At 48.4% G+C, this 23,256-nt stretch overlaps 3 protein-coding genes across 20 annotated transcripts in view; 2 read left to right on the top strand and 1 right to left on the bottom strand.

Annotated features, from left to right (window-relative positions):
- The first annotated feature begins 739 nt into the window (after positions 1-739).
- Positions 740-3,893, top strand: HSD17B10 (hydroxysteroid 17-beta dehydrogenase 10). The gene is made up of 6 exons (XM_045383976.3): positions 740-791; positions 1,253-1,417; positions 2,745-2,909; positions 3,040-3,168; positions 3,250-3,358; positions 3,562-3,893. Exons 1-6 carry the CDS (start codon positions 765-767, stop codon positions 3,750-3,752), a joined length of 786 nt encoding a protein of 261 aa, XP_045239911.2. The 5' UTR covers positions 740-764; the 3' UTR covers positions 3,753-3,893.
- Positions 3,894-4,046: 153 nt separating this feature from the next.
- Positions 4,047-15,468, bottom strand: RIBC1 (RIB43A domain with coiled-coils 1). 14 transcript variants are annotated; one of them, XM_074029831.1, is made up of 10 exons: positions 15,441-15,468; positions 15,076-15,147; positions 14,331-14,419; positions 14,082-14,172; positions 8,791-8,907; positions 7,085-7,166; positions 6,538-6,882; positions 5,185-5,303; positions 4,364-4,758; positions 4,047-4,247 (listed from the first exon to the last, which is right to left on the bottom strand). In XM_074029831.1, exons 5-10 carry the CDS (start codon positions 8,905-8,907, stop codon positions 4,166-4,168), a joined length of 1,140 nt encoding a protein of 379 aa, XP_073885932.1. In that variant the 5' UTR covers positions 14,082-14,172; positions 14,331-14,419; positions 15,076-15,147; positions 15,441-15,468; the 3' UTR covers positions 4,047-4,165. The 14 variants fall into 14 exon arrangements, with proteins under 14 accessions (XP_073885932.1, XP_073885937.1, XP_065394032.1 ...); XM_074029836.1 differs by lacking the exon at positions 6,538-6,882; XM_065537960.1 differs by lacking the exon at positions 14,082-14,172.
- The window catches only part of SMC1A (structural maintenance of chromosomes 1A), a 63,586-nt gene continuing 55,396 nt past the window's right edge, over positions 15,067-23,256 (top strand). For 4 of the 5 annotated variants that reach the window (XR_006695413.2, XR_001487678.3, XM_074029830.1 and 1 more), the window contains exons 1-3: positions 15,067-15,241; positions 22,753-22,941; positions 23,052-23,164. Coding sequence is in view for 3 of the 5 variants with exons in the window: in XM_074029830.1 (XP_073885931.1) it covers positions 15,133-15,241; positions 22,753-22,941; positions 23,052-23,164 (411 nt within the window). In the remaining 2 variants the exon portion in view is untranslated. The remainder of the gene's footprint in view (positions 15,242-22,752; positions 22,942-23,051; positions 23,165-23,256) is intronic. The other variant, XM_065537959.2, reaches the window with a different exon arrangement.

Below are 23,256 nucleotides of genomic sequence, written 5' to 3'. Positions count from 1 at the left end.
CAAAGATAGAGGACAGTAGCAACGCCTGAACTGATGAAAGATGTTTTTGCCTCTTTAGGTTTGTGCTTCTCAGCAGCTGTCCTAGAATGTCTGTCTCCAAGCGTCTCTCTTAGCGGCTCTCCACATTCATCTCTCTGTGATCCTATCTGGCATCTCTCTTCCTATCTATCTCGGCCTCAACATATTTCTCTTTACATGGCTCTCTCTCTGTAACTCAGATTCCTCATCTTTGGATCTCCTTGTCTGAATGTCCCAGAATCTGGTTCCGTCCATTCGTCTGTGTCTGTACTGTAATTCTCTTTCTCCAACTGGACTGTGCCCTCCTGGAAGGCATGAATCTTTTATTATTCCGCTGGGTATCTCAGGTGCCCCGCACACAGTCTAGCATATAGGAGTCTCAAATACATTCATACTCGAAGGAAGGCTTTTTCAGAGGAGAAAGGCACCCGTTCTCAATATCCACCCCTCTTCTCCCACGCGGAGCGGGCCACTTGCCAAAAGGTCACCTAGAGAGTAGGGCGAGGGGTGTTGTGGTATTGTACTGCTGCTATTGGTCTCTTTCCCCAGCTGAAATAACTCTCTGGGGATACCTTAGCAGGAGGAATTCGCCCTCTGACCAAGGTACTAAGGTACCAGGCCACGCCCCCACGTCTCACGCGGCAGCGGCAGACGCCCCGCTCCATCGCAACCGCCCCTTCCGCCGCTTCGCCTCGGCCAATCAGCGAGCGCCTGCGCCCCCATCCGGTGGAGTGGCCGGCGACAAGATGGCAGCAGCGTGTCGGAGCGTGAAGGTAGGTTCTTTGCCTCTGTTGCTTCCTCTCCTTTACGGGCCGGGTCAGCGCGGCCGTGAAACTAGGAGAAAGAGATCGGTTTCGGGGGAAAGGGTCATGCTTATGTAGGCCTGGTATTGTGGCCGTTGGGCTCAGGAGGTGAAAGTAAACACTCCGCGGCGCATCTGTCTGTCTGTCTGTCTGTCTGTCTATCTATCTATCTATCTATCTATCTATCTATCTATCTATCATCTATCTATCTATCTATTTAGGGTCACGGGACGGGCTGTCTGGGGATGAGATTCCCCCTGCCCCCGAGGTCCCAACGGTGAGGAGAAGCGGCACACCTGGTTTACCCGCAGGGGTGACCACTACCGCTCCCCTCCCCCCTTCTCCTCAGAAGGCTGGAGAACAGGCAGGTGACAGCGTGGGGATGGTCTGGTCAATGTAACAGCTGACCCTGACCGTGTCGCTTTTGACAGGGCCTGGTGGCGGTAATAACCGGAGGAGCCTCGGGCCTGGGCCTGGTCACGGCGGAGCGACTGGTGGGGCAGGGAGCCTCCGCTGTGCTTCTGGACCTGCCCAACTCGGGTGGGGAGGCCCAGGCCAAGAAGTTAGGAGACAACTGCGTTTTCGCCCCAGCCGACGTAAGTGGGGTCACCTCTCCTCTCCCAGGGTGTGCATGAGGTCACCAATACCGGCCTGGGAACCTGTGGGGGTCCCTCCCATAAGGGTCTCCTCTATGGGGCCGGTGGACCCATCTCCTTGTCTCTTTTGGCCTGAGCCTTCAAGCACTGTGAGACCACCTGTGATAAGGATTCTCTAAAGCTGGGATTCACAACAATGGGATGGGGATTGGACATAACAATCTCCTGGAGGAGTTATGTATGATTTGAAAATGCATATTGTGCCTTGTAATTTTATATTTACAAAGTCAAAAAACTTGTTTTCATGAAACATACTACAGAAAGTAAAACTTGATGAATCATCTTAGCAGGTAAGGATACAAAAAAGCTAGTTTATCTTCCTATCAATAATTCTCACAACAGGGTTATTTTTTATTTTTACTTTTGAGATGGAGTCTTGCTCTGTCGCCCAGGCTAGAATGCAGTGGCACAATCTCAGCTCCTTGCAACCTCCACCTTCTGAGTTCAAGCGATTTTCCTGCCTCAACCTCCCAAGTAGCTGGGATTACAGGCACCCGCCACCACGCCCAGCTAAGTTTTTTTGTATTTTTATAAGAGATGGGGTTTCACCATGTTGGCCAGGCTGGTCTTGAACTGCTGATCTCAGGTGATCTGCCTGCCTTGGCATCCCAAAGTACTGGGATTACAGGTGTGAGCCACTGCACACGGCCTCACAACAGAGTTGTATTAGTGCTCTGATCCACAGCAATTAAGAATCTTCAGGAGCATGTGAATTTATCAAGAGGGTATTGATTTGAAAAATGTTTTGCAACATTGCTCTACATTACCTAACATTTTCACCTTTGACCTACTCTCTCAATTTTTTTTTTTTTTTTTTTTTTTTTTTTTTGAGACAGAGTCTCACTGTTGCCCAGGCTGGAGTGCAATGGCACGATCTCGGCTCACTGCAACCTCTGCCTCCTGGGTTCAAGCAATTCTTCTGCCTCAGCCTTCCAAGTAGCTGGGATTACAGGCATGTGTCACTATGCCGGCTAATTTTGTATTTTTAGTAGAGACGGGGTTTCACCACATTGGCCAGGCTGGTCTCAAACTCCTGATCTCAAGTGATCCACCCGCCTTGGCCTCCCAGTGCTGAGATTACAGGCATGAGCCACTGCACCCAGCCTATCTCTCAAGTTTTACAACCTTTTCTCTTGGCCTATCCCTTCTCACAAATCTCTTCTCACCCAAGTACTGGGCATGCCCTGCCCTGCCCTGCCCTCCCTCAAGTTTAGTGGTGAGAGTGTGTGCTGGGAGATGAATACCTTCTCCACTTCTCCCTTTGAAGGTGACCTCTGAGAAGGATGTGCAAACAGCTCTGGCTCTAGCAAAAGAAAAGTTTGGCCGTGTGGATGTAGCTGTCAACTGTGCAGGCATCGCGGTGGCTATCAAGACATACAACTTAAAGAAGAGCCAGGCCCATACCTTGGAAGACTTCCAGCGAGTTCTTAATGTAAGGCCTTGGAAGTTCTCCAGGGATAGTGGGAGTAAGAGGTGTCTGGCTGTGGAGGACCCCAAAGTTTTTAGGGGACAAAGGCTTCTTCTGCCTCAGGTCCTATACTATGTCTCTACCTGTCCTACAGGTGAATCTCATGGGCACCTTCAATGTGATCCGCCTGGTGGCTGGTGAGATGGGCCAGAATGAACCAGACCAGGGAGGCCAACGTGGGGTCATCATCAACACCGCCAGTGTGGCTGCCTTCGAGGGTCAGGTGTGTGGGCAGGGGCAAGACTTATGCCTCCTAAGTGACTTGTTGGGGCCCTCCCACCTATGACCTCTACTCTTTCTCCAGGTTGGACAAGCTGCGTACTCTGCTTCCAAGGGGGGAATAGTGGGCATGACACTGCCCATTGCTCGGGATCTGGCTCCCATAGGCATCCGGGTGATGACCATTGCTCCAGGTAGACATATCCCCTCTCTCCGTCACACCTGGGATTGGGTGGGATCCATGGACAGTTGAGAGGAGAAGGTATTCACCACCTAAGCAACAGCAGCCTTTTATCTTTGGGCCCCAGGGAAGCACCAAGAAGTAGGGCTAAAGTGAGGAAGAACGAGGTAAATATGAAAGCAAGGGTGAGTCTCTGAATTTGGCTATATTGTTTAGGTCTGTTTGGGACCCCACTGCTGACCAGCCTCCCAGAGAAAGTGCGCAACTTCTTGGCCAGCCAAGTGCCCTTCCCTAGCCGACTGGGTGACCCTGCTGAGTATGCTCACCTGGTACAGGCCATCATCGAGAACCCATTCCTCAATGGAGAGGTCATCCGGCTGGATGGGGCCATTCGTATGCAGCCTTGAAGGGAGAAGGCAGAGAAAACACACGCTCCTCTGCCCTTCCTTCCCCTGGGGTACTACTCTCCAGCTTGGGAGGAAGCCTAGTAGCCATTTTGTAACTGCCTACCAGTTGTCCTCTGTGCCTAATAAAGTCTCTTTTTCTCATAGAGTGTAGGCAGTGTTGTGTGCTAGGGGGCCTGGCATGGGGAAGAAATGTGAAGGCTGTGACAGGGTTGGATGCTCAGAGCTCCAGGGTGGGGTGGGAAAGGCAATACCTTCATAATACTTTTTGTGTCCCGTTACAACACGTGGACTTGATTTTGAGTGAAGAACTTTATTACCTAGGTTAGAAGGTGGGAGTATGCAGCATTTTTCTCTTTGACTCCTAACCGCCTGTGAGCTTGATGGAGGAGAAGGAAGAGATAAACATCCTGAACTTAGCGGCTGCTGGTGTTAAACTGCCGGTGATACTGGGCTGTAGGTTGATTGGTATAGATTACTGAATTCAGGTAATCCTGCCTGTGAAAGAAGTCCAGAGATCTCAGCTGACATGCTTTCCCTCTCTCCCTGGTTCCTCACCATCCCTCTTCTCCCTCCCTTGGCATTTATCTCCACCACTACCACCTAGAACTCACTGGGCTTTTTGCTCATTAGCCAGCTGCTGGTTGAAGGAGCCTAGACCCCTTTGAAATACAGCACACAATTCCCTCTCCTGCTCTTCTAGCTCCAGCAATGCCTGGGCTGAACTCATGGTCTGGCTTTTCCATTCAGTATCCAGTGTTTTCTCAGCCTGACGGTGAGCTTCCTTCTTAGAGCGTTGTACTTCCTGCTCTTTCCTGATGGCAGCTCGCTGCTCTGGAGTCATGCCCTTCCAGCAATAGGGCAGGACCCGGTGGGGAGCCGTACGGTGTTGGGCGACCTGGGGGTTTTCAGTCAGTAGGTCACTTGTGCTCTGGTGCCGGATCTCCGCAAGGTTGGCCTTCTGTTCACGCTGACGCTCACAGCGCTGACGCCCAGCCTGCACAGCTGCCTGGTGGAGCCCCCAAATGCAAACATTTGGGTGCCCAACCTCAGGGAACTCTGTCACAGGGGAGGGGGGAACATGGCCCTACTCCTCCATCTCAAGGAAAGAAAGAACACATACTACATGGCCTTTCAATGCCCCTAACGTATGTGTTGGGGATAATGGGCAGGGAACTTCTCTGCCTTCAGGAAACCTTTAGATGAGAAGCGGAGGATGAGAGGGCAATGTTCTGTTCTCAAGTCATCCTGCTTCTGGAGGTGGGGAGAGGTGACTTGTACCCTAAGAGGGGCCTTTGGTGAAAGGGGAGTACTCAGATGAGAGGGCTGATGCTGACTGAAGAGGGGATGTAAGAGGAAGAATGTGGCTAAGGTTCCCCAGGACTTTGTTCAGCAGTTGGGGAGAGCCCAGGGTACTGGATGGCTTAGGCCATACCTGCGCTTTGTTGGCGTTGGCCATGGCACACATCATGGCCGCACGACAGGACTCCTCCAGCCTGGCCAGATGGGTGGCCTGCGCGTCCATGGCGAGGCGCAGCTGGTTACTGAGCGCATCTACACAGAGAAATATGGCCGGGGTACTGTACTGGCTTGCTCCATTCCTGTTTCACTCATCCAGCCATTTGTTCAGCAAGTTTTGTGTTTGTGTGTGTACGAATGTTTAGGAGGGGGGTAGTGTCTGAGTTGTAGGGATGTGGAAGGAACTACTTCCACATCCCTTGGCTAGGAACAGCCAAGGTGCAGCAACAAGGATTTCTCAAGTGCATAACTAAAAGATGCCTCCAATGGACCTGGGTCCCAATGTCAGCTCTGTTGCTTCTGAGCTGTGTGATTTTGGGTAAATCATTTCATATCTCTGAATCTCAGTCTAAGGGCCATGTGTTGGGTTCTAATGATACCATTGAATTAAATCCTATCCTCAGATAACTCCCTGATCAAACTAGATAGACCACAATCTGGCAAGAGCAATGGCAGGGATGTACACAGGGTATTAAGAGGATTTTGGGTGGTGGAAAAGAGGAAGGTTTCCAGGAAGAGGTGATCCTTGAAATACATTTTGTATACAGGCTAAAAGAGCAAAGGGCATTCCAGGCTGAGGGCATGGCATGAGCAAAGGTACTGACAATTTGTTTCTGCTTCAGCCACACTGAGCTCCTTGCTGTTCCTAAGACCTGTCAGACACTGTATGGGAGATGGGTAGACATGAAAGAGATGGTTCATCTTCAGTAGTCTGACATTTTAGGGAGAAGACAGATATTAAACAAATACTTTAACAATTAGCTACAACTAAAATAAGTAGTCCAACAGAACAGAGTGCTGTAACAGGGTTGATGTGAAGGGTGAACAGTGCAAGCAGATTAAGACATGGTCCTTGCCCTTGAAGGGCTTCTTCTAATGGAAGAAAAGGATGTGGCCACAGATAATATCATAATAGTAGCTACTCTATGTGTTATAGATTATTATTCTCATTTTAAAGATGAAGAAACTGAAGCACAGAAGGGAAAATTCATTTGCCCAAACCAGCTAGTAAGCGGCAGAGCCATTAGATCTGTCTGCACTGTGCTGCCTCCAGGTAATAGAGTGCCAAACTAATCAAGAACAATGCTACACTGTCAGTTACTGAAGGAAGTCAGGGAGGTTGGGGTCTGCACAACCTAACATTTCAGCACCAACCCTATGGATAATTGGACCTCCCCACACAGTTCTGGTCCCCTGGGTGCTGTACTCAGCTTAGGACAGATCCCCACTAGGCCTCAGGTCTCGGAGTCTGGAGGGTCGGGCTGCTTACCTGCACAATTCTCATCAACCTTGGCTTGCTGTTGCTCCTGCTGCTGCCTTTCCAAGTTGTACCTGAACTGCCCTTGCTGCATTCTCAGCCGTGTGGCCCTGTCTAGGTCTTCCCCAGAGAAGTACTGCAGGCTGGCTGGACCAGGATAGGTATTACTGTAACTAAGATAGGTTGGAAGCCCCTTCCAGACTTGGTCTGGATCCCAAAGACTAAATTCACGCCCGTTCTTGAGCTGCTGCTTCTGCTCCCGAAACTCCTGGACTTTCTTGGCCAGCCGACGTGTTCGATCTGCCTCTTCCTTCTCTAACATCTGGACTACCACATCATACTGCACCTGGCTGGTACCTGGGGGTGGTGAGCAAGGATATGGAGAAGATACCCCAGGAGGGACAGAGTCCACTTAGCATGGCCTCTACTCTCAAGGTCCATCCGGTTTGTCCCACCACCCCAGGGCCTCAGGCCACACTCAGAGGCAGAACTGCCCTACCTCAGCCCAGTCGAGCTCTTTCTTTACACCCTTGTCTGGCCCCTGGCTTTGGGCTTTTACCATAAGCTGCCTCCTTGCTTCTTTCTGCTGCTTCCCGACGCTTTCGGTCTCCCACCTGGTTGTTCAGGGCCTGGACATCCACCTGATCCCAAAGAAAGGAGCACAATCAGAGTAGGGGCCCAGCAGGGGGCCTTCAATGTCCTACCACAAACTTCTTAGAACTTACCTGTTTCAGAATCCTCCTGTAGCTCCCCAGTACCTACTGGATAAAGTTCTAGCTCCTGAGCATGGTTTGTAAGCCTCTCCATGGTCTAGCCTCTGCTTCCTTCTCTGGCCTCATCTCTTAGTACCCTCTTCCCCTGTCCCACCTTACCCTTCTGAGCTGTGCTTACAGTTCCCTGAATATCTTAGGCTGTTTTGAACCAATAGCCTTTGCTCAAGCTGCTCCCTCCACTTGAAACATTTTCCTCCCCTCTTTACACAAATCCCAATTCATCCTTCGAGACCAGCTCAGCCTTCACCTTCCTGACCCCTCAGGCAGGTTCTACTCCCATAGAATCTAGAACCCACTGTCTACATTATATTGAAGTTCGCCTCTCTGTATTCTCTCCTCCACCAGACTGTGAGCCCTTTCAGGGCCTTAGCCATTTCTGTATCCCCACTGCCCAACACAGTGCTAGGCACAGAACAGGCCCCGAGGAAATGCTTGTCAGCTTGTCAGCTGGATCTCAATTAGACCGCTAATACTGTAGCCAACTTAAGGCAGGCACTATGAACTGGTTTTCAAAGCTGCCACTGTGTGTTAATACCCACCTGACTTCCTTCAGCCTCATTTTACAGAAAAGGAGCCTGGGGCTCAGAGAAGATAGGTGATTTATCCAAAGCTGCACACACAACAGTCAGCAGACCTGGCCTTAAATAGTTACGGGGTCTTTTCCAGAATACCATGCTGCATCCCCCCCCTCTATCCACTCACCTAACTATCTTTTGTTTCTTAAACTATCAATATTTTCTCTTTATTTTGATTATAATTCATTTATCACATTTCAAAATCATACAAAAAGGAATACAGTTTAGTGAGGAGTAAGTGTCCCTTCCATCTCTGTCTCTCAGCCTGGTTAACAGTTTCTTAACATAGCCTTGCAGAGATAGTTTAGGTATATGCAGTAATTTTGAGACAGGGTCTCACTCTGTTGCTCAGGCTGGAGTGCAACGTTGTGATCTCGGCTCACTGCAACCTCCTCCTCCTGGATTCAAGTGATTCTTGTGCCTCAGCCTCCCAAGTAGCTGGGATTACAGGCATGCACCACCACGCCCAGCTAATTTTTGTATTTTCAGTAGATACAGGGTTTCACCATGTTGGCCAGGCTGGTCTCAAACTCCTGACCTCATGTGATCTGCTCGCCTCAGCCTCCCAAAGTGCTGGGATTACAGGTGTGAGCCACTGCACCCGGACTCCAAATATTCTTTAGGCCTCTTTTAGCTCCATGTTGCCTGTCTCAAGAACCAGGTCACATGGCCCAGAGCTGACTGGAGAAGGGTCAGCCATCTCCCCTAGTCTCTTCCCCTGCACTGACCCATCCTTCTTCCCAAGCTCTTTCCAGGCCTGTAGGGGTGGGTGCCTTCTCTCCCTTTCCTTCCTTTCCCACCCTAGGGGCCTGCTTGAATCAGGGGAAGGGCTATCATGGGCACTGCTACACATTCCTCTCCAGGTGTAAGAGTGAGGTGGCCCTGATCCCGAGCAACAGTCCCTACTACCCACTCACCCCCATGACTCGGTTCCGCACATTGAAGAATCGGTTTTGTCGCTCTTTTTCTCGATTTCTTCTGGCCTCGATGGCTGCTGCTTCCTTGGTATCTGTTGACTGGTTTATGTTATACATCTGGAGCAAAAGGGAGGTGGAATGGCCCATCAGTGCCAACCACCATCTTTGACTACACGCCACCCCCATTCCTTTCTCCCTATAATATTTCAGCAGTTATTGATTCCTACTGATTTTACTTCCTGATATATTTCATATCTGTGCCCCCTATCTCTGCTGTCACCAGCTTAATTCAGGCCTCACAATCTGGTGTCAGGAAATATCTCAGGAGCCTCACTGGGCTCTCTTGCTCCAACGTCACCCTCTCTGCACTGGATTTCTCTACACTGGCTACCAGAGTGATCTTTGGGAAGCAAATCTGACCATGGCACTCCTCAGCATAAAGCTTTTTTTTTTTTTTTTTTTTTTTTTTTGAGACGGAGTCTTGGTCTGTAGCCCGGGCTGGAGTGCAGTGGCCGGATCTCAGCTCACTGCAAGCTCCGCCTCCCGGGTTTAGGCCATTCTCCTGCCTCAGCCTCCGGAGTAGCTGGGACTACAGGCGCCCGCCACCTCGCCCGGCTAGTTTTTTGTATTTTTAGTAGAGACGGGGTTTCACGGTGTTAGCCAGGATGGTCTCGATCTCCTGACCTCGTGATCCGCCCGTCTCGGCCTCCCAAAGTGCTGGGATTACAGGCTTGAGCCACCGCGCCCGGCCCTGCATAAAGCTTTTGAAAGCACCTTTAAAGCAAATGGCTCCCCAGTGCTTATAAGGCCCAACCCCTTTGCCAGATTTATAAGGTTCTTCATAATCTGACCCCTGCTCACCTTTCTAAGCCTCAAACACATCTACAACACTCCTTTTTCATTATACTGTACTCAGTTTTCCTTATTTCAGTTAAGTGGCACCACCATTCACCAAGTTGCTCAGGCCAAATCTAGGAGAGATCCTTTAATCCTTCCTTTCCCTCACTTCCTCTTCTTTCAAAATAACCCTGGTCCAAGCCACCATCGCCACCTTCTTGAATAACCACAACTGTCTCCATGTTGGTATTCCAGCTTCCTCTATTGACTCCTATAGCCCAATCACAGAAACCAGAAGCAGCTTTCTTTTCTGAAATATATGTCCCCCTCTTTTTTTTTTTTTTTTTTTTATTACTTTTATTACTTATTTTCTGGTCAAATGAACGGCTAGAAAGCTTAAATTTGCCTGTGTTCTTTCATATTTTGGGAAGCTCACTTTTGGCATGTAACCCAGCCAAAGCTGCAGTCAAAAAAACTTTAGCAAACATAAATCTGATCATGTCTCTCACCTGCTTAAATCCTCCACTAGCTTCCCACTGTACTTAGAATCAGATCCAAACTCCTTACGGTGGGCTTTCAAGATCTAGTTCCTGCACACCTCTCCAATTTGTCTCAAACCACCATCTCCCTTGCTTACAGTGCTCCAGGCACACTGATCAAGTCCTCCAACACAGTAACTGTTCCCACCCCAGGGCCTTTGTATGTGCTGTTCCTTTGTTTGGAGCATGATTCTTTAATTCCTTCTATAGCTATTTGGATCTTTTTGGGGTGTGTGTGTGTGTGTGTGTTCCATTTTGTAACTGTGAAGTAGTTGATACATACAGGAGAACATATATAACCCATATATGTAAGTTAGGATGCATGATAACATAAAAATCCATGAACTAACTCCCCAGATAAGAAACAGAACATTATTGATACCACTGAAGTGTCCTGAGTCTCTTCCCCCTCATCCTTACTCCAAGAGCATTCCATATACTATCCAAAATGTGTTACCATTCCCTCTCTCTCTCACTGTGTTGCCCAGGCTGGTCTTGAACTCCTGGGCTCAAGTGTTCCTCCTGCTTCAGCATCCTAAAGTGCTGAGATTACAGGTGTGAGCCACCTGTAATGCCCGGCCTGACAAGAACATTTTTGATGGAGTTCTGGGGATGAAACTCTGATTGAGGTGGGCTCAAGAGAGACTAGGACTGCAGGACAAACAACTCAGCTAATTTTTTTTTCCCAAGAGAAAAAGACAGAAGGACCTATAAATTTTAAGATTTATATATACAGGGTGGAAGTTTTTCTAGTATATACCTAGGAGTGGAAGTGCTGGATCATAGGGTATATGCATATTTAACTTTACAAGATACTGCTAAAGTTGTTTTTCAAGGAGATTGTAATTTACACTTTCACAATAGTGTATAAAAATTCTAGTCATTACACATTGTCACCAACACTTGGTATACCAGACTTTTACATTTTTGCCAATTTGTGGGTACAAAATTATAATTACTTGTTTTAATTGGAATTTTCCTTAATAAAGTTCTTTTCATGTGTTTTTTTTTTGACCATTTTTATTTACTTCTCTTTGGAGTGCCCATTCATATCTGTTCATTTAAAAAAAAAATCAGGTTGTCCTTTTTTTTTTTTGAGAGTGTCTCACTCTGTTGCTCAGGCTGGAATGCAGTGGCATGATCTTAGCTCGCTGCAATCTCCGCCTCCTGGGCTCAAGTGATCCTCCCACCTCACCCTCCCGAGTAGCTGGGACTACAGGTGTGACTAATTTTTGTATTTTTTGTAGAGACAGGGTTTCTCTATATTACCCAGGCTGGTCTTGAACTCCTGGGCTCAAACAATCCTCCCATCTCAGCCTCCCCAGTTGTTGAGATTACAGGTGTGACCACCATGCCCAGCCAGGTTTTCCTTTTAAAATTAATTGTGGGAGTTCCTTTAATATTCTACACATTAATAATTTCTTTGTTTAAAAGTGGGAAATATCTTCTCCAAATTTGTGATTTGTTTTTTCACTTGATTTTTTTTTTTTTTGAGACAGAGTCTTGCTCTGTTGTCCAGGTCGCAGTGGTGCAATTTCGGCTCACTGCAGCCTCTGCCTCTTGGGTTCAAGTGATTCTCCTGCCTCAGCCTCCTGAGTAGCTGGGACTACAGGCGCACACCACCACACCCAGCTAATTTTTGTATTTTTAGTAGAGATGGAGTTTCACCATGTTGGTCAGGCTGGTTTCGAACTCCTGACCTCAAGTGATCTGCCTGCCTCAGCCTCCCAAAGTGTGGGATTATAGGTGTGAGCCACCGCCCTGGCTTTCACTTGATTTTTAAGGTAATAATTGATACATACAAAGCAATGTGGTTAATATACATGTAGGTTCTGAAGCACATTAACAAAATGAACACCTGTGGACTCTACACAAATCTTGGAAAATAGAACATTATCAATATTTTAGAAGCTTTCTGTATGCACTTACCACATCTTTTCACTTTCTTTATGGTGAATTCGAATGTAGTCATACTTACCCATCTTTCCTTTGAGCTTAGTAGTATTAAGAAATCCCTCCCTATCCGGAGGTCATAAAGATATTCTCCTATATTTCTAAAGTTTTGCCTTTCTCATTTAATTTTTTTTTTTTTTTTTTTGAGATGGAGTCTCACTCTGTCACCCAGGCTGGAGTGCAGTGGCGCAATTTCAGCTCACTGCAACCTCCGCCTCCCGGGTTCAAGCGATTCTCCTACCTCAGCCTCCCAAGTAGCTGGGACTACAGGCACCCACCACCACGCCCGGCTAATTTTTATACTTTTAGTAGAGACGGGGTTTCACCATGTTGGCCAGGCTGGTCTCAAACTCCTGACCCGCCCGCCTTGGCCTCCCAAAGTGCTGGGATTATAGGCATGAGCCACCACGCCCAGCCTTATTTAATTTTTTATTTTTTAGGCAGAGTCTCGCTCTGTCGCCCAGGCTGGAGTGCAATGGTGTGATCTCCGCTCACTGCAAGCTCCACCTCCCAGGTTCACACCATTCTCCTGCCTCAGCCTCCCGAGTAGCTGGGACTACAGGCGCCCGCCACTACGCCCGGCTAATTTTTTGTATTTTTAGTAGAGACGGGGTTTCACCATGTTAGCCAGGATAATCTCGGTCTCCTGACATCGTGATCTGCCCGCCTCGGCCTCCCAAAGTGCTGGGATTACAGGCGTGAGCCACCGTGCCAGGTCCCATTTAATTTTTTTTAATATAGATGGGGTCTCACTATATTGCCCAAGCTATTCTTGAACTCAAGAAATTCTCCTGCCTCAACCTCCCAAAGTGCTGGTATTACAGGCATGAGCCACTGTGCCCGGCCTCATTTAGGTTTTTAATCCACTTGGAATAGCATTTTGTGTATGGTGTGAGATAAGAATCCAATTTAATTTTCCCAAGTGCCATCTCATCTTTTTTTAATTTAAAAATGTATTTTATTTTTGGCCGGGCACGGTGGCTCACGCCTCAGCACTTTGGGAGGCCAAGGCAGGTGGATCATGAGGTCAGGAGTTCAAGACCAGCCTGGCCAACATGGTGAAACCCTGTCTATACTAAAAATACAAAAAAATTAGCTGGCGTGGTGGCAGGCGCCTGCAATCTTAGCTACCTGGGAGGCTGAGGCAGAGAATAAAATGTATTTTATTTTGGTTTTAGATGGGGTCTCTCTCTGTTGCCCAGGATGGAGTGTAGTGGTGCAATCATGGCTCACTGCAGCCTCGAACTCCTGGGCTCAAAGGATCTTCCTGCCCCAGCCTCCTGAGTAGCTGGACTACAGGTGTGTGCCACCATGCCTGGCTAATTTTTAAAATTTTTTTGTAGAGATGGGGTTTTGCTATGTTACCCAGGGCTCACCATCTCATCTTTTAAAAGGGAACAGTATTTCCCCATGGATTACATGAGATTGCTTTCCTTTAGCCATTTTATCCCCTCAGCCTGATTGTTTCTCCCAACTGAACTTCATTTATGGCTCCCCTACTAGATTCCATCTACCAAGCTTCCTCCCTTTATTTATTTTTGAGACAGGGTATTGCTCTGTCACCTAGGCTGGAGTGAAGTGGTGCAGACACCACTCACTACAGCCTCAGCCTTCCAGGCTCAAGTGATCCTCCTGCTTCGGCCTTCTGGGTAGACCACAGGTGAGAGCTGCCACACCCAGCTAATTTTTAAATTTTTAGTAGAGATAGGGTCTCACTATGTTGCCCAGGCTGGTCTTGAACTGCTGGTCTCAAGTGATCCTCCTGCCTTGGCCTGCCTCCCTCACGATGGGATTACAGGTGTCAGCCACCATACCCAGCCACTTCCTCACTTTCTTGGACTTGTCCTAAGTCTTTAGGACTCTTTCTAGCCTTCGGACATAATTTAATAAATAGTTAAAGGAATAATTATGGCAACCACCAGATCCTTTCCGTGTTTAAGTCTGAGAATGGCACCAACTTACCTACTGTTTCCACCTGCCACCACAGTATAAGGTCACTGAAGGGGAAGATTCAGCAGACATTTTAAGCTTCTTGGATTGCTAAGGCCCCTGCCTTATTAATGATAGAGAGCAGAGAGGGAAGAGAGGTAAGGTGGCATCGTGGTATAGAGCTGTGGGAATGGGATGGGGGAGAGGCATGGAGGGAGAGGTAGGTGGAGGTGGAGAGCACCGGCTTAGGGACCCTGACTCCTGGGGGTTCACACAAAATACCTTTCTCAGTAAGGAATCCCGATTTTGAAGCTCTTAGGTTGGCTCTGCATGCAACTTTGTTCTTGGGTTACGGCGGCAGTTTCTGAACTCTGCTTGGTAGAACAGGAGGGAGGTAGCGGATAGGGGTAGTATCTCAGGCCGTAGCCTTCCCCAGCCTGTATCCCTGTTGCCTGGGAATAGCCCCAGCCCCATTCACACCCCATCCGCCTTGGCATCCCGTCCCGCCTCCAATCCCACCCCACCATTAGCAAAGTCTGAGCTCACCTAACACTGAATCCTCCCGTTGGCCCCTCCTTCTCGTCCAGCCCTCCGCTCCCCCCGGGTCCTTCCAATTCCCGCCCCTGTCCTTGTCCTAGCCGTGAAGGCTGGCCAGGCTAAAGCCACAGCCGAGCTCCCACCTTCCTCTTGCCCTGAGGGGCATAATCCTGCTGTGACTTCTGTCTCAGCAAGCGTGAGCTCAGGTCTCCCTCGCCTCCTTGAACCTCAAGAGCTGCTCTGACTCCGCCCAGCACCAACTCCTCCGAGGACCTGGTCCACAGGAGCAAGTGTTTGTTGTTGCCATGCAACAAGAAAGGGGGGCGGAGGCACCACGCCAGTCGTCAGCTCGCTCCTCGTATACGCAACATCAATCCCCGCCCCTGGTCCCACTCCTGCCGGAAGCCGAAAATCCCGTTAGGCCTGGAGGTATTCTCGCGACATTTGCCGGCCGCCCGGCTTGCACTGCGGCGTTTCCCGCGCGGGCTACCTCGGTTCCCGGGCGTACGGCGCGGCCTGTCCTACCGCCGCCGGCGCCGCGGCCGTCATGGGGTTCCTGAAACTGATTGAGATCGAGAACTTTAAGTCGTACAAGGGTCGACAGATTATCGGACCATTTCAGAGGTTCACCGCCATCATTGGACCCAATGGCTCTGGTGAGATAAACCTGGCTGCGGCCCTGCGCACGTCCCGGCCTGGACCCCTTATCCGGTTCCGGAGTAGTACAACCCAGCCCATGTAACCTGAAACGTCGCGGACCCTTACGGGTTCCTTGCCCCTCCAGAGGGGGTTCTGCTCGAACCCACTCTCCCCACGCGGCTGCTCTAACTCGAACCCCTTCCAGGTGTCACTTGCCTCTTCCTGCGCGGCCCCCGCCCCGGCCGAGTGGTACGGGCCGAGCTGCCAGTTACCCCGCCTACTTCCCCCTCCCGCCAAAGTAGGTGCGTCTGGAGCCAGCTTCCCGCCAGCTGCCAGTCCCCCGCCTCGCGGCTCCCCGCCGCGCCGCCCGGAGCCGGCTTCCCAGACTTATTTGACCCTCTCCGGAAAATGTGGGGACGCTGGTAGCTCTCCCGTAGCCTTCGGTCCCAAACGGTGCACTTCTGTTTCAGCCCAGCGTCTCCTCTCGCCTCGCATTGGTACACTCCAACTCTTTCCTTTCTACTCTTCTCCGAAGGCGGCAGTTTTGTATTTCAGACCCAGCCTTCCAGACTTTAGAGTGCTTGAGGTCTCGATCCCCACCCCCAACCGCTATGTCAGAGGTAGTTGCCTCGAACTCGCCCCTTTCCTACCACCGAAACCGTCAAAAGCCGAAATTGATTTACCAAATTTGTTGAATGCTTATTGTTTATCAGGAGTTATTCCATTGCAAGTTGTGGAAACAGCGGAGGATAGAATAAACCAACTCCATGCTCATAGGGAACTTATATTCCAGAGGGGAAAGAAGATAAGGAGAAAATAAGATGGTTTTAGGCTGTCATAAGTGCTATACAGGAAATGAGACCGGTGGATGTGATAAAGTGACTTGGGTGGTGTCTTTAGAAAGGGTGGTCAGGTAAAGCCTCTATTTTATATCTTAACTTCCCAACTCTAAACGATATACCGTGGATTCCTCTCACCTCAGATGTGGTTCATTTGGAATCCTGCTGTATTCTTCCACCCCAGAGATGTTCTAACTGAATCATATCCTAGCCTAAGAGGCTGCCCTTGCTGAAGTAGCACATACGGAGTGCCTTTCCTGGAGACCGAGTGTCTCAACAATGGCACTATTGACGTTTCCAGCGAGATAATCCTTTGCTGTGGGATGTGCCCTGTGCATTCATTGTAGGATGTTTAACATCATCCTTGGCGTCTACCTGCTAGATGACAGTAGCACCCCTACTCCCCAGGCATGACAATCAAAACTGTCTCCAGACATTGCCAGATGTCACAGGGGGTGGGTGTGACTCCTCCAAACACCCAACTTGTTGTGAGAACCACTGGCCTGGAGGGCTAATGCGTGGTGTCCACCCGGTTTCCTAGGGTTTTAGTGTAGTGGCCCCTGTTGAAAGAGCTAGGATGTACCTCTTGGCATTCAGTCCCCTCAGCATTAGTAGATTTGTATTCCCAGCTGTTCTGAAAAGGGCCATGGCACTCCCCCACTTGCCCTCGTTCTTCAAGGCCCACCTCTACAAGCCATTCTTTTAGTCCCTTTGGTGAATTACTCTTCCTCTGTGGCATACTGTAGACACTTGGTACACATTAATGTTTATTAAGTCTTATATTGATGGTGCATGTTTTTGTATCTTCATTGGCCTGTGAGTACCCTAAAGCAGACATTCCTTGAAACATACTGGTGTTCAGTCCATAATATATATTACAAAAATGTTTACCATATTGATCGTGATTAGAGAGGCCTGTGGTTGTGAGATGTTGTTGTCATCCCTGGAAATGATGGGAGAAGCCCAAAGGTTGGATATTGGTTCTTCCTAAAAGGCTGACTCCTGGTCTGCGTGATGTGCTAGTCCTGCTGTGATGAGGGAGACAAGAGTTGAGTCCAGACTTAAGATAGGACTAATTAATTGAGTACCTACTCTGTGTGTCAAGTACTTTATTTATTGGGACCCTATTTTTTCTTTTTCTTTTTCTTTTTTCTTTTTTTTTTTTGAGACAGTCTTGCTCTGTTGTCCAGGCTGGAGTGCAGTGGCGTGATCTTGGCTCACTGCAACCTCTGCCTCTTGGGTTCAAGTGATTCTTGTGCCTCAGCCTCCCAAGTAGCTGGGACTACAGGCATGCGCCACCCCATCTGGCTAGTTTTTGTATTTTTAGTAGAGATGGTGTTTTGCCCTGTTGGCCAGGCTGGTCTCAAACTCCTGGACTCAAGTGATCTGCCTGCCTCAGCCTCCCAAAGTGCTGGGATTACAGGCATGAGCCACTGCACCCAGCCAAGGGACCCTTTACATTTAAATTCTCAAAATGACCCTAGGAAGGAAATGCCAATCGCTTCTTTTGTTTTTTTTTTTTTTGAGACGGAGTCTGGCTCTGTCGCCCAGGCTGGAGTGCAGTGGCCGGATCTCAGCTCACTGCAAGCTCCGCCTCCCGGGTTTACACCATTCTCCTGCCTCAGCCTCCCGAGTAGCTGGGACTACAGGCGCCCACCACCTCGCCCGGCTAGTTTTTTTGTGTTTTTCAGTAGAAACAGGACTTCATCGTGTTAGCCAGGATGGTCTCGACCTCCTGACCTCATGATCCGCCTGTCTTGGCCTCCCAAAGTGCTGAGATTACAGGCTTGAGCCACCACGCCTGGCCAATAGCTTCTTTTTATACATGAGGAGACTAAGGCACAGAGGTGTGATGACTTGTCCGTGGTTCTCAGAACCCATGCCTGTGCTCCTGCCACTCCAATAGAGAAGTATGTGCCACACATATTTTTAGACCTGTGAGTTGTGATTTTTTCATCTTTTTCCAGGTGAGGGAATGGAAGGTCACCTAAGAAGTAGTGAAAGTGTAGTAAAAGTAAGATTAGATCCTGGTCTGTTGGTTCTAAGCCAAAGCTTTCAAGCTTTTTTTTTTGAGACTGAGTCTCACTCTGTCACCCACGCTAGAGTGCGGTGGCGTGACCTCGGCTCACTGTAACCTCTGCCTGCTGGGTTCAAGTGTTTCCTTTTTTTTTTTTTTTGAGATGGAGTCTCACTCTGTCACCCAGGCTGGAGTGCAGTGGTACCATCTCAGCTCACTGCAACCTCTGTCTCCTGGGTTCAAGCGATTCTCCTGCCTCAGCCTCCTGAGGAGCTGGGATTACAGGCTTGCACCACCATGCCTGGCCAATTTTTGTATTGTTAGTAGAGATGGGGTTTCACCACGTTGGTCAGGCTGGTCTCAAACTCCTGACCCTGTGATCTGCCCACCTGGGCCTCCCAAAGTGCTGCAATTACAGGTGTGAGCCACCACGCCTGGCCTTCTTTTTTTTTTTTTTCCCGCGGAGTCAAGGTCTTGCTCTGTCACTAAGGCTGGCATACAGTGGCACAGTCATGGCTCACTGCAGCCTCAACTTTCTGGGCTCAAGCAACCCTCCCATCTCAGCCTCCCCAGTAGCCAGGACACCTGGAGTGTGCCACCATGCCCAGCTAATTTTTGTATTTTTTGTAGAGACGGGATTTTGCCATGTTGTCCAGGCTGGTCTCAAACTCCTGAGGTCAAGTGATCCACCCACGTCTGCTTCCCAAAGTGCTGGGATTACAGGCGTGAGACGCCATGCCCAACCTAATCATAGTCTTATACCGTCTCCATGGAAGGACTTGGGCTGCTATTTTTATGGCTGAGTAGAAAGGTGTTGGAAATCAGATCTTCAGTTCAAAGTCATATATAAGTTGTTTAGGGACAGTCTTGAGATAGAAATTATAGAGACTAAACTGTTCCTCCTTATGCACCAGCCCGACTAAACTTTTCTTTTCTTTTTTTTTTTTTTGAGACAGAGTCTCTCTCTGTCGCCCAGGTTAGAGTGCAGTGGTGCCATCTCGGCTCACTGTAACCTCCATCTCCTGGGTTTAAGCAATTCTCGTGCCTCAGCCTCCTGAGTAGCTGGGATTACAGGCACACAACCATGCCTGGCTAATTTTTGTATTTTTAGTAGAGACGGGGTTTCACCATGTTGGCCAGGCTGGTCTCAAACTCCTGACCTCAGGTGATCCACCTACCTCGGCCTTTCAAAGTGCTGGGATTACAGGCATGAGCCACTGTACCCGGCCTCAACTTTTAAAACAATATCTATTTTTCTGGCCTGGAATGGTGGCTCATGCTTGTAACCCCAGCACTTTGGGAGTCCAAGGTGGAGGATCTCTGGAGCTCAGGAGTTTGAGACCAGCCTAGGCAACATAGGGAGACCCTGCTTCTACAAAAATCCAAAAACTAGCTGGGCATGGTGGCTCATGCCCATGGTTCCAGCTACTTGGGAGGCTGAGACAGGAGGATCACTTGAACCAAGGAGGTCCAGACTGCAGTGAGCTGTGATAGTGCTACTGCACTCCAGCCTGGGCGACAATCAGACCCTGTCTCAATAAATAAATAAGGTCTGGGCGTGGTAGCTTACGTCTGTAATCCCAGCACTTTAAGAGACCGAGGTGGGTGGATCACTTGAGGTCAGGAATTCGAGACCAGCCTGGCTAACATGATGAAACCCCATCTCTACTAAAAATACAAAAATTAACTAGCTGTGGTGGCACACGCTTGTAGTCCCAGCTATTCAGGAGGTTGAGGCAGGAGAATCACTTGAACTTGGTAGATGCGATCTCGGCTCACTGCAAGTGAGCCCAGATTGCACCACTGCACTCTAGCATGGGCAATAGAGCAAGACTCCATCTCAAAAAATAAATAAAATAAATAAAACTTTTTTTGTTTTCAGATTCAAAATAAATAAAATCTTTTTTGTTTTCAGATTCTAAAATGAAGAAAATAAAAGCTGTAACTCCACTACTGAAAAGATAGCCACTGTTAATGTTGAAAACCTTATTTATTTGAATAGCTGATACATGCACATGGTATACAATTTTTAAAATCCTTAAGGATATACAGTAGTAAAAAGAAGACTCCCTTGACCCTAGCTGCTTAGTTTCCTTTTCAGAGGCAATCACTACTGTACTGTTTACATTTTCATATATTTGTTTCCTATGCCTTCTCTTCTCCCAAGTTTTATTAAGAAAATTTGCAAGCATATATGTGCATTACGTAGTCATTTGGAAGTAAATTACAGACTCAATTACATTTCACCCCTAAGTGCTTCAGCATTCACCTCTTAAAATCATCATTCTCCTGTACTACCACTATTCAGTGATCACAACTAAGAAAATTTCCTCACGTCATCAATTATCCAGTTTATATTTAAGCTTCCTTGACTTGCTCCCCAAATGTCTTTTTGTTATTTTGGAACCAGAGTCCAGTCAAAGTTTGTGCACTGTTTGCCTATGTCTCAGAAATCTCTCATGTTTTGGAATGGTTTTCTCAACCTTTTTTTTGGCGGGGGGCGGGGGGACAGAGTTTTGCTCTTGTTGCCCAGGCTGGAGTGCAATGGCACGATCTTGGCTCACTGCAGCCTCCCGGGTTCAAGTGAGCCTCCTGCCTCAGCCTCCTGAGTAGCTGGGATTACAGGCATGTGCCACCATGCCCAGCTAATTTTGTATTTTTAGTAGAGACGGGGTTTCTCCATGTTAGACTGGTCTGGAACTCCCAACCTCAGGTGATCCGCCTGCCTCAGCCAAGCCACTGTGCCCAGCTCAACCTTTCTTTTTAGACACTGATTTTTTGAAAAGACCAGGCCATTTGTCTTTGAGAACATCCCACATTGTGTGTTTGTGTTAAGATTTCCTCATGGAAACCTTAGTATGTTCCTCTATATTGTATTGCTGTATTTCGTAGAAACTGGAAGATAAGTCTAAAGGCTTGTTTAGATTCAAATTAGGCTGGTTATGGTGGCTCATGCCTGTAATCCCAGCTCTTTGGGAGGCCACAGCAGGAGGATCACTTGAGGCCAGGAGTTAGAGACTAACCTGGGTAACATAGCAAGACCATGTCCTTATTATAACAAAAAATTAAAAAAGAAAAAATAGATTCAGGTTAAATATTTTTGGCAAGATACATCTTAAATGATGCTGTGTGCTTCATATTGTATCAAAACAGGACTATGCTCTTTTTTTAGATGGTGGTAAAATACACATAAAATTTCCTAAATTAACCATTTTTAAGTGTACAGTTCAGTAGTGTTAAATATATTCACGTTTTTGTGCAATACAATCTCTAGAACTTTTTCATCTTGCAAAACTGAAAATCTATACCCATTAAAAACCCCCAGGCCAGGCGTGATGGCTCATGCCTGTAATCCCAGCACTTTGGGAGGCCGAGGTGGGCGAATCGCAAGGTCAGAAGATTGAGACCATCCTGGCCAACATGGTGAAACCCCGTCTCTACTAAAAATACAAAAAATTAGCTGGGCATGGTGGCGTGTGCCTGTAATCCCAGCTATTTGGGAGGCTGAGGCGGGAGAATCCCTTGAACCGGGGAGTTGGAGGTTGCAGTGAGCTGAGATCATGCCCCTGCACTCCAGCCTGGCAACAGAGCAAGACTCTATCTCAAAAGAAAAAAAAAGACTCCCATTTTCCCCTCCTCCCAGCCTATTTTTAAATTTTACTTTATATTACTATTATTATTATTTTGAATTGAGTCTCACTCTGTTGCCCTGGCTGGAATGCAATGGCACAATCTTGGCTCACTGCAACCTCCACCTCCCAGGTTCAAGCGATTCTCCTGCCTCAGCCTTCCAAAGTAGCTGGGATTACAGGCGCCCGCCACCACGCCCAGCTAAGTTTTGTATTTTTTTAGTAGAGACAGGGTTTCACCATATTGGTCAGGCTGGTCTCGAACTCCTGACCTCAGGTGATCCACCCACCTCGGCCTCCCAAAGTGCCGGGATTACAGGCATGAGCCACTGTGCCCGGCCCACTTTATATTATTTTAACATCATTGAGTTTTGTGTCTTGTTTGTTTCACCTATTGTAGGCTTTTGTCCATGTCATTAAAGGTTGTAGAACTATCCATTCTGTGAATATACCATTTCTTTAGATTGGGTTCTAGCTTCTTTTTTTAAATTATTCTTTCCTTTTTTTTTTTTTTTCACTTTTTTTTTTTTAAAGAGAGTCTTGCTATGTCACCCAGGCTGGAGGGCAGTGGTATCATCATAGCTCACTGCAGCCCTGAACTCCTGAGCTCAAGCGATCTTCCCTCCTCAGCCGAGTAGCTGGGACTACAGGCGCATGCCACCATGCCCAGCTAATTTTTAAAGTTTTTGTAGAGACTGGGTTTTGCCTTGTTGTCCAAGCTGGTTTCAAACTCCTGGCCTCAAGCGATCTTCCTGCCTCAGCCTCCCAAAGTGCTGGGATTACAGGTGTGAGTCACTACGCTTGTCCTGGGTTCTAGCTTCTGGCTGCTATATAGTAACTGCAAGAGGACTGTTTTTCCTAAGCCTTTGACCCAGAGCTTTGGTTGTGCTCAGTGTTTGTGGGGACAGAGGAGTAGTCTCTCTTCCCATTAGTCTGAGTACTGAGTGATTAGGGGACATTCTTGTTTGTCTCAATATCTTTATTCCTTTTCCTCTCCTCTTCATCCTGACTTTCCCTCTACTGCCTTGTCCCTCTTCCCTTAGGTAAGTCAAATCTCATGGATGCCATCAGCTTTGTGCTAGGTGAAAAAACCAGCAACCTGCGGGTAAAGACCCTGCGGGACCTGATCCATGGAGCTCCTGTGGGCAAGCCAGCTGCCAACCGGGCCTTTGTCAGCATGGTTTACTCTGAGGAGGGTGCTGAGGACCGTACCTTTGCCCGTGTCATTGTAGGTGGGTGAGGCCAGCCAGAAGGCTCTCCTTGGGTCCTGGGAGGTGGCTAGACTAGTGGACTGGAACAGGAAGGGGGCCTGACCCTTGCCAACTCATGCATTGTCTTGTAGGGGGTTCCTCTGAGTACAAGATCAACAACAAAGTGGTCCAACTACATGAGTACAGTGAGGAATTAGAGAAGTTGGGCATTCTCATCAAAGCTCGTAACTTCCTCGTTTTCCAGGTGGGCGTTTTTAACAGTTATTGGCTATCCCGTTTTTGCCAGACCATGTCCCATCCCCACTGTGCCTGCTCCATCTCAGGCTTTATCATCTC

Source organism: Macaca fascicularis, chromosome X, assembly GCF_037993035.2.
Source record: "Macaca fascicularis isolate 582-1 chromosome X, T2T-MFA8v1.1".
Taxonomy (NCBI): Eukaryota; Metazoa; Chordata; class Mammalia; order Primates; family Cercopithecidae; genus Macaca; species Macaca fascicularis.
This window is presented reverse-complemented; position numbering and strand designations above follow the sequence as displayed.

Excerpts from the sequence above, each read along its gene's own strand:
- RIBC1 (XM_005593643.5), bottom strand. The coding sequence starts at position 8,907 with ATGTATAACATAAACCAGTCAACAGATACCAAGGAAGCAGCAGCCATC. Across the intron at positions 5,304-6,537 it reads GGTTGATGAGAATTGTGCAG|ATGCGCTCAGTAACCAGCTG; the intron begins GTAAGCAGCCCG and ends TTCTCTGTGTAG. Across the intron at positions 4,248-4,363 it reads GCTAATGAGCAAAAAGCCCA|GCAGGATTACCTGAATTCAG; the intron begins GTGAGTTCTAGG and ends CTTCTTTCACAG.
- HSD17B10 (XM_045383976.3), top strand. The coding sequence starts at position 765 with ATGGCAGCAGCGTGTCGGAGCGTGAAG. Across the intron at positions 1,418-2,744 it reads GCGTTTTCGCCCCAGCCGAC|GTGACCTCTGAGAAGGATGT; the intron begins GTAAGTGGGGTC and ends CTCCCTTTGAAG. Across the intron at positions 3,169-3,249 it reads TGGCTGCCTTCGAGGGTCAG|GTTGGACAAGCTGCGTACTC; the intron begins GTGTGTGGGCAG and ends CTCTTTCTCCAG.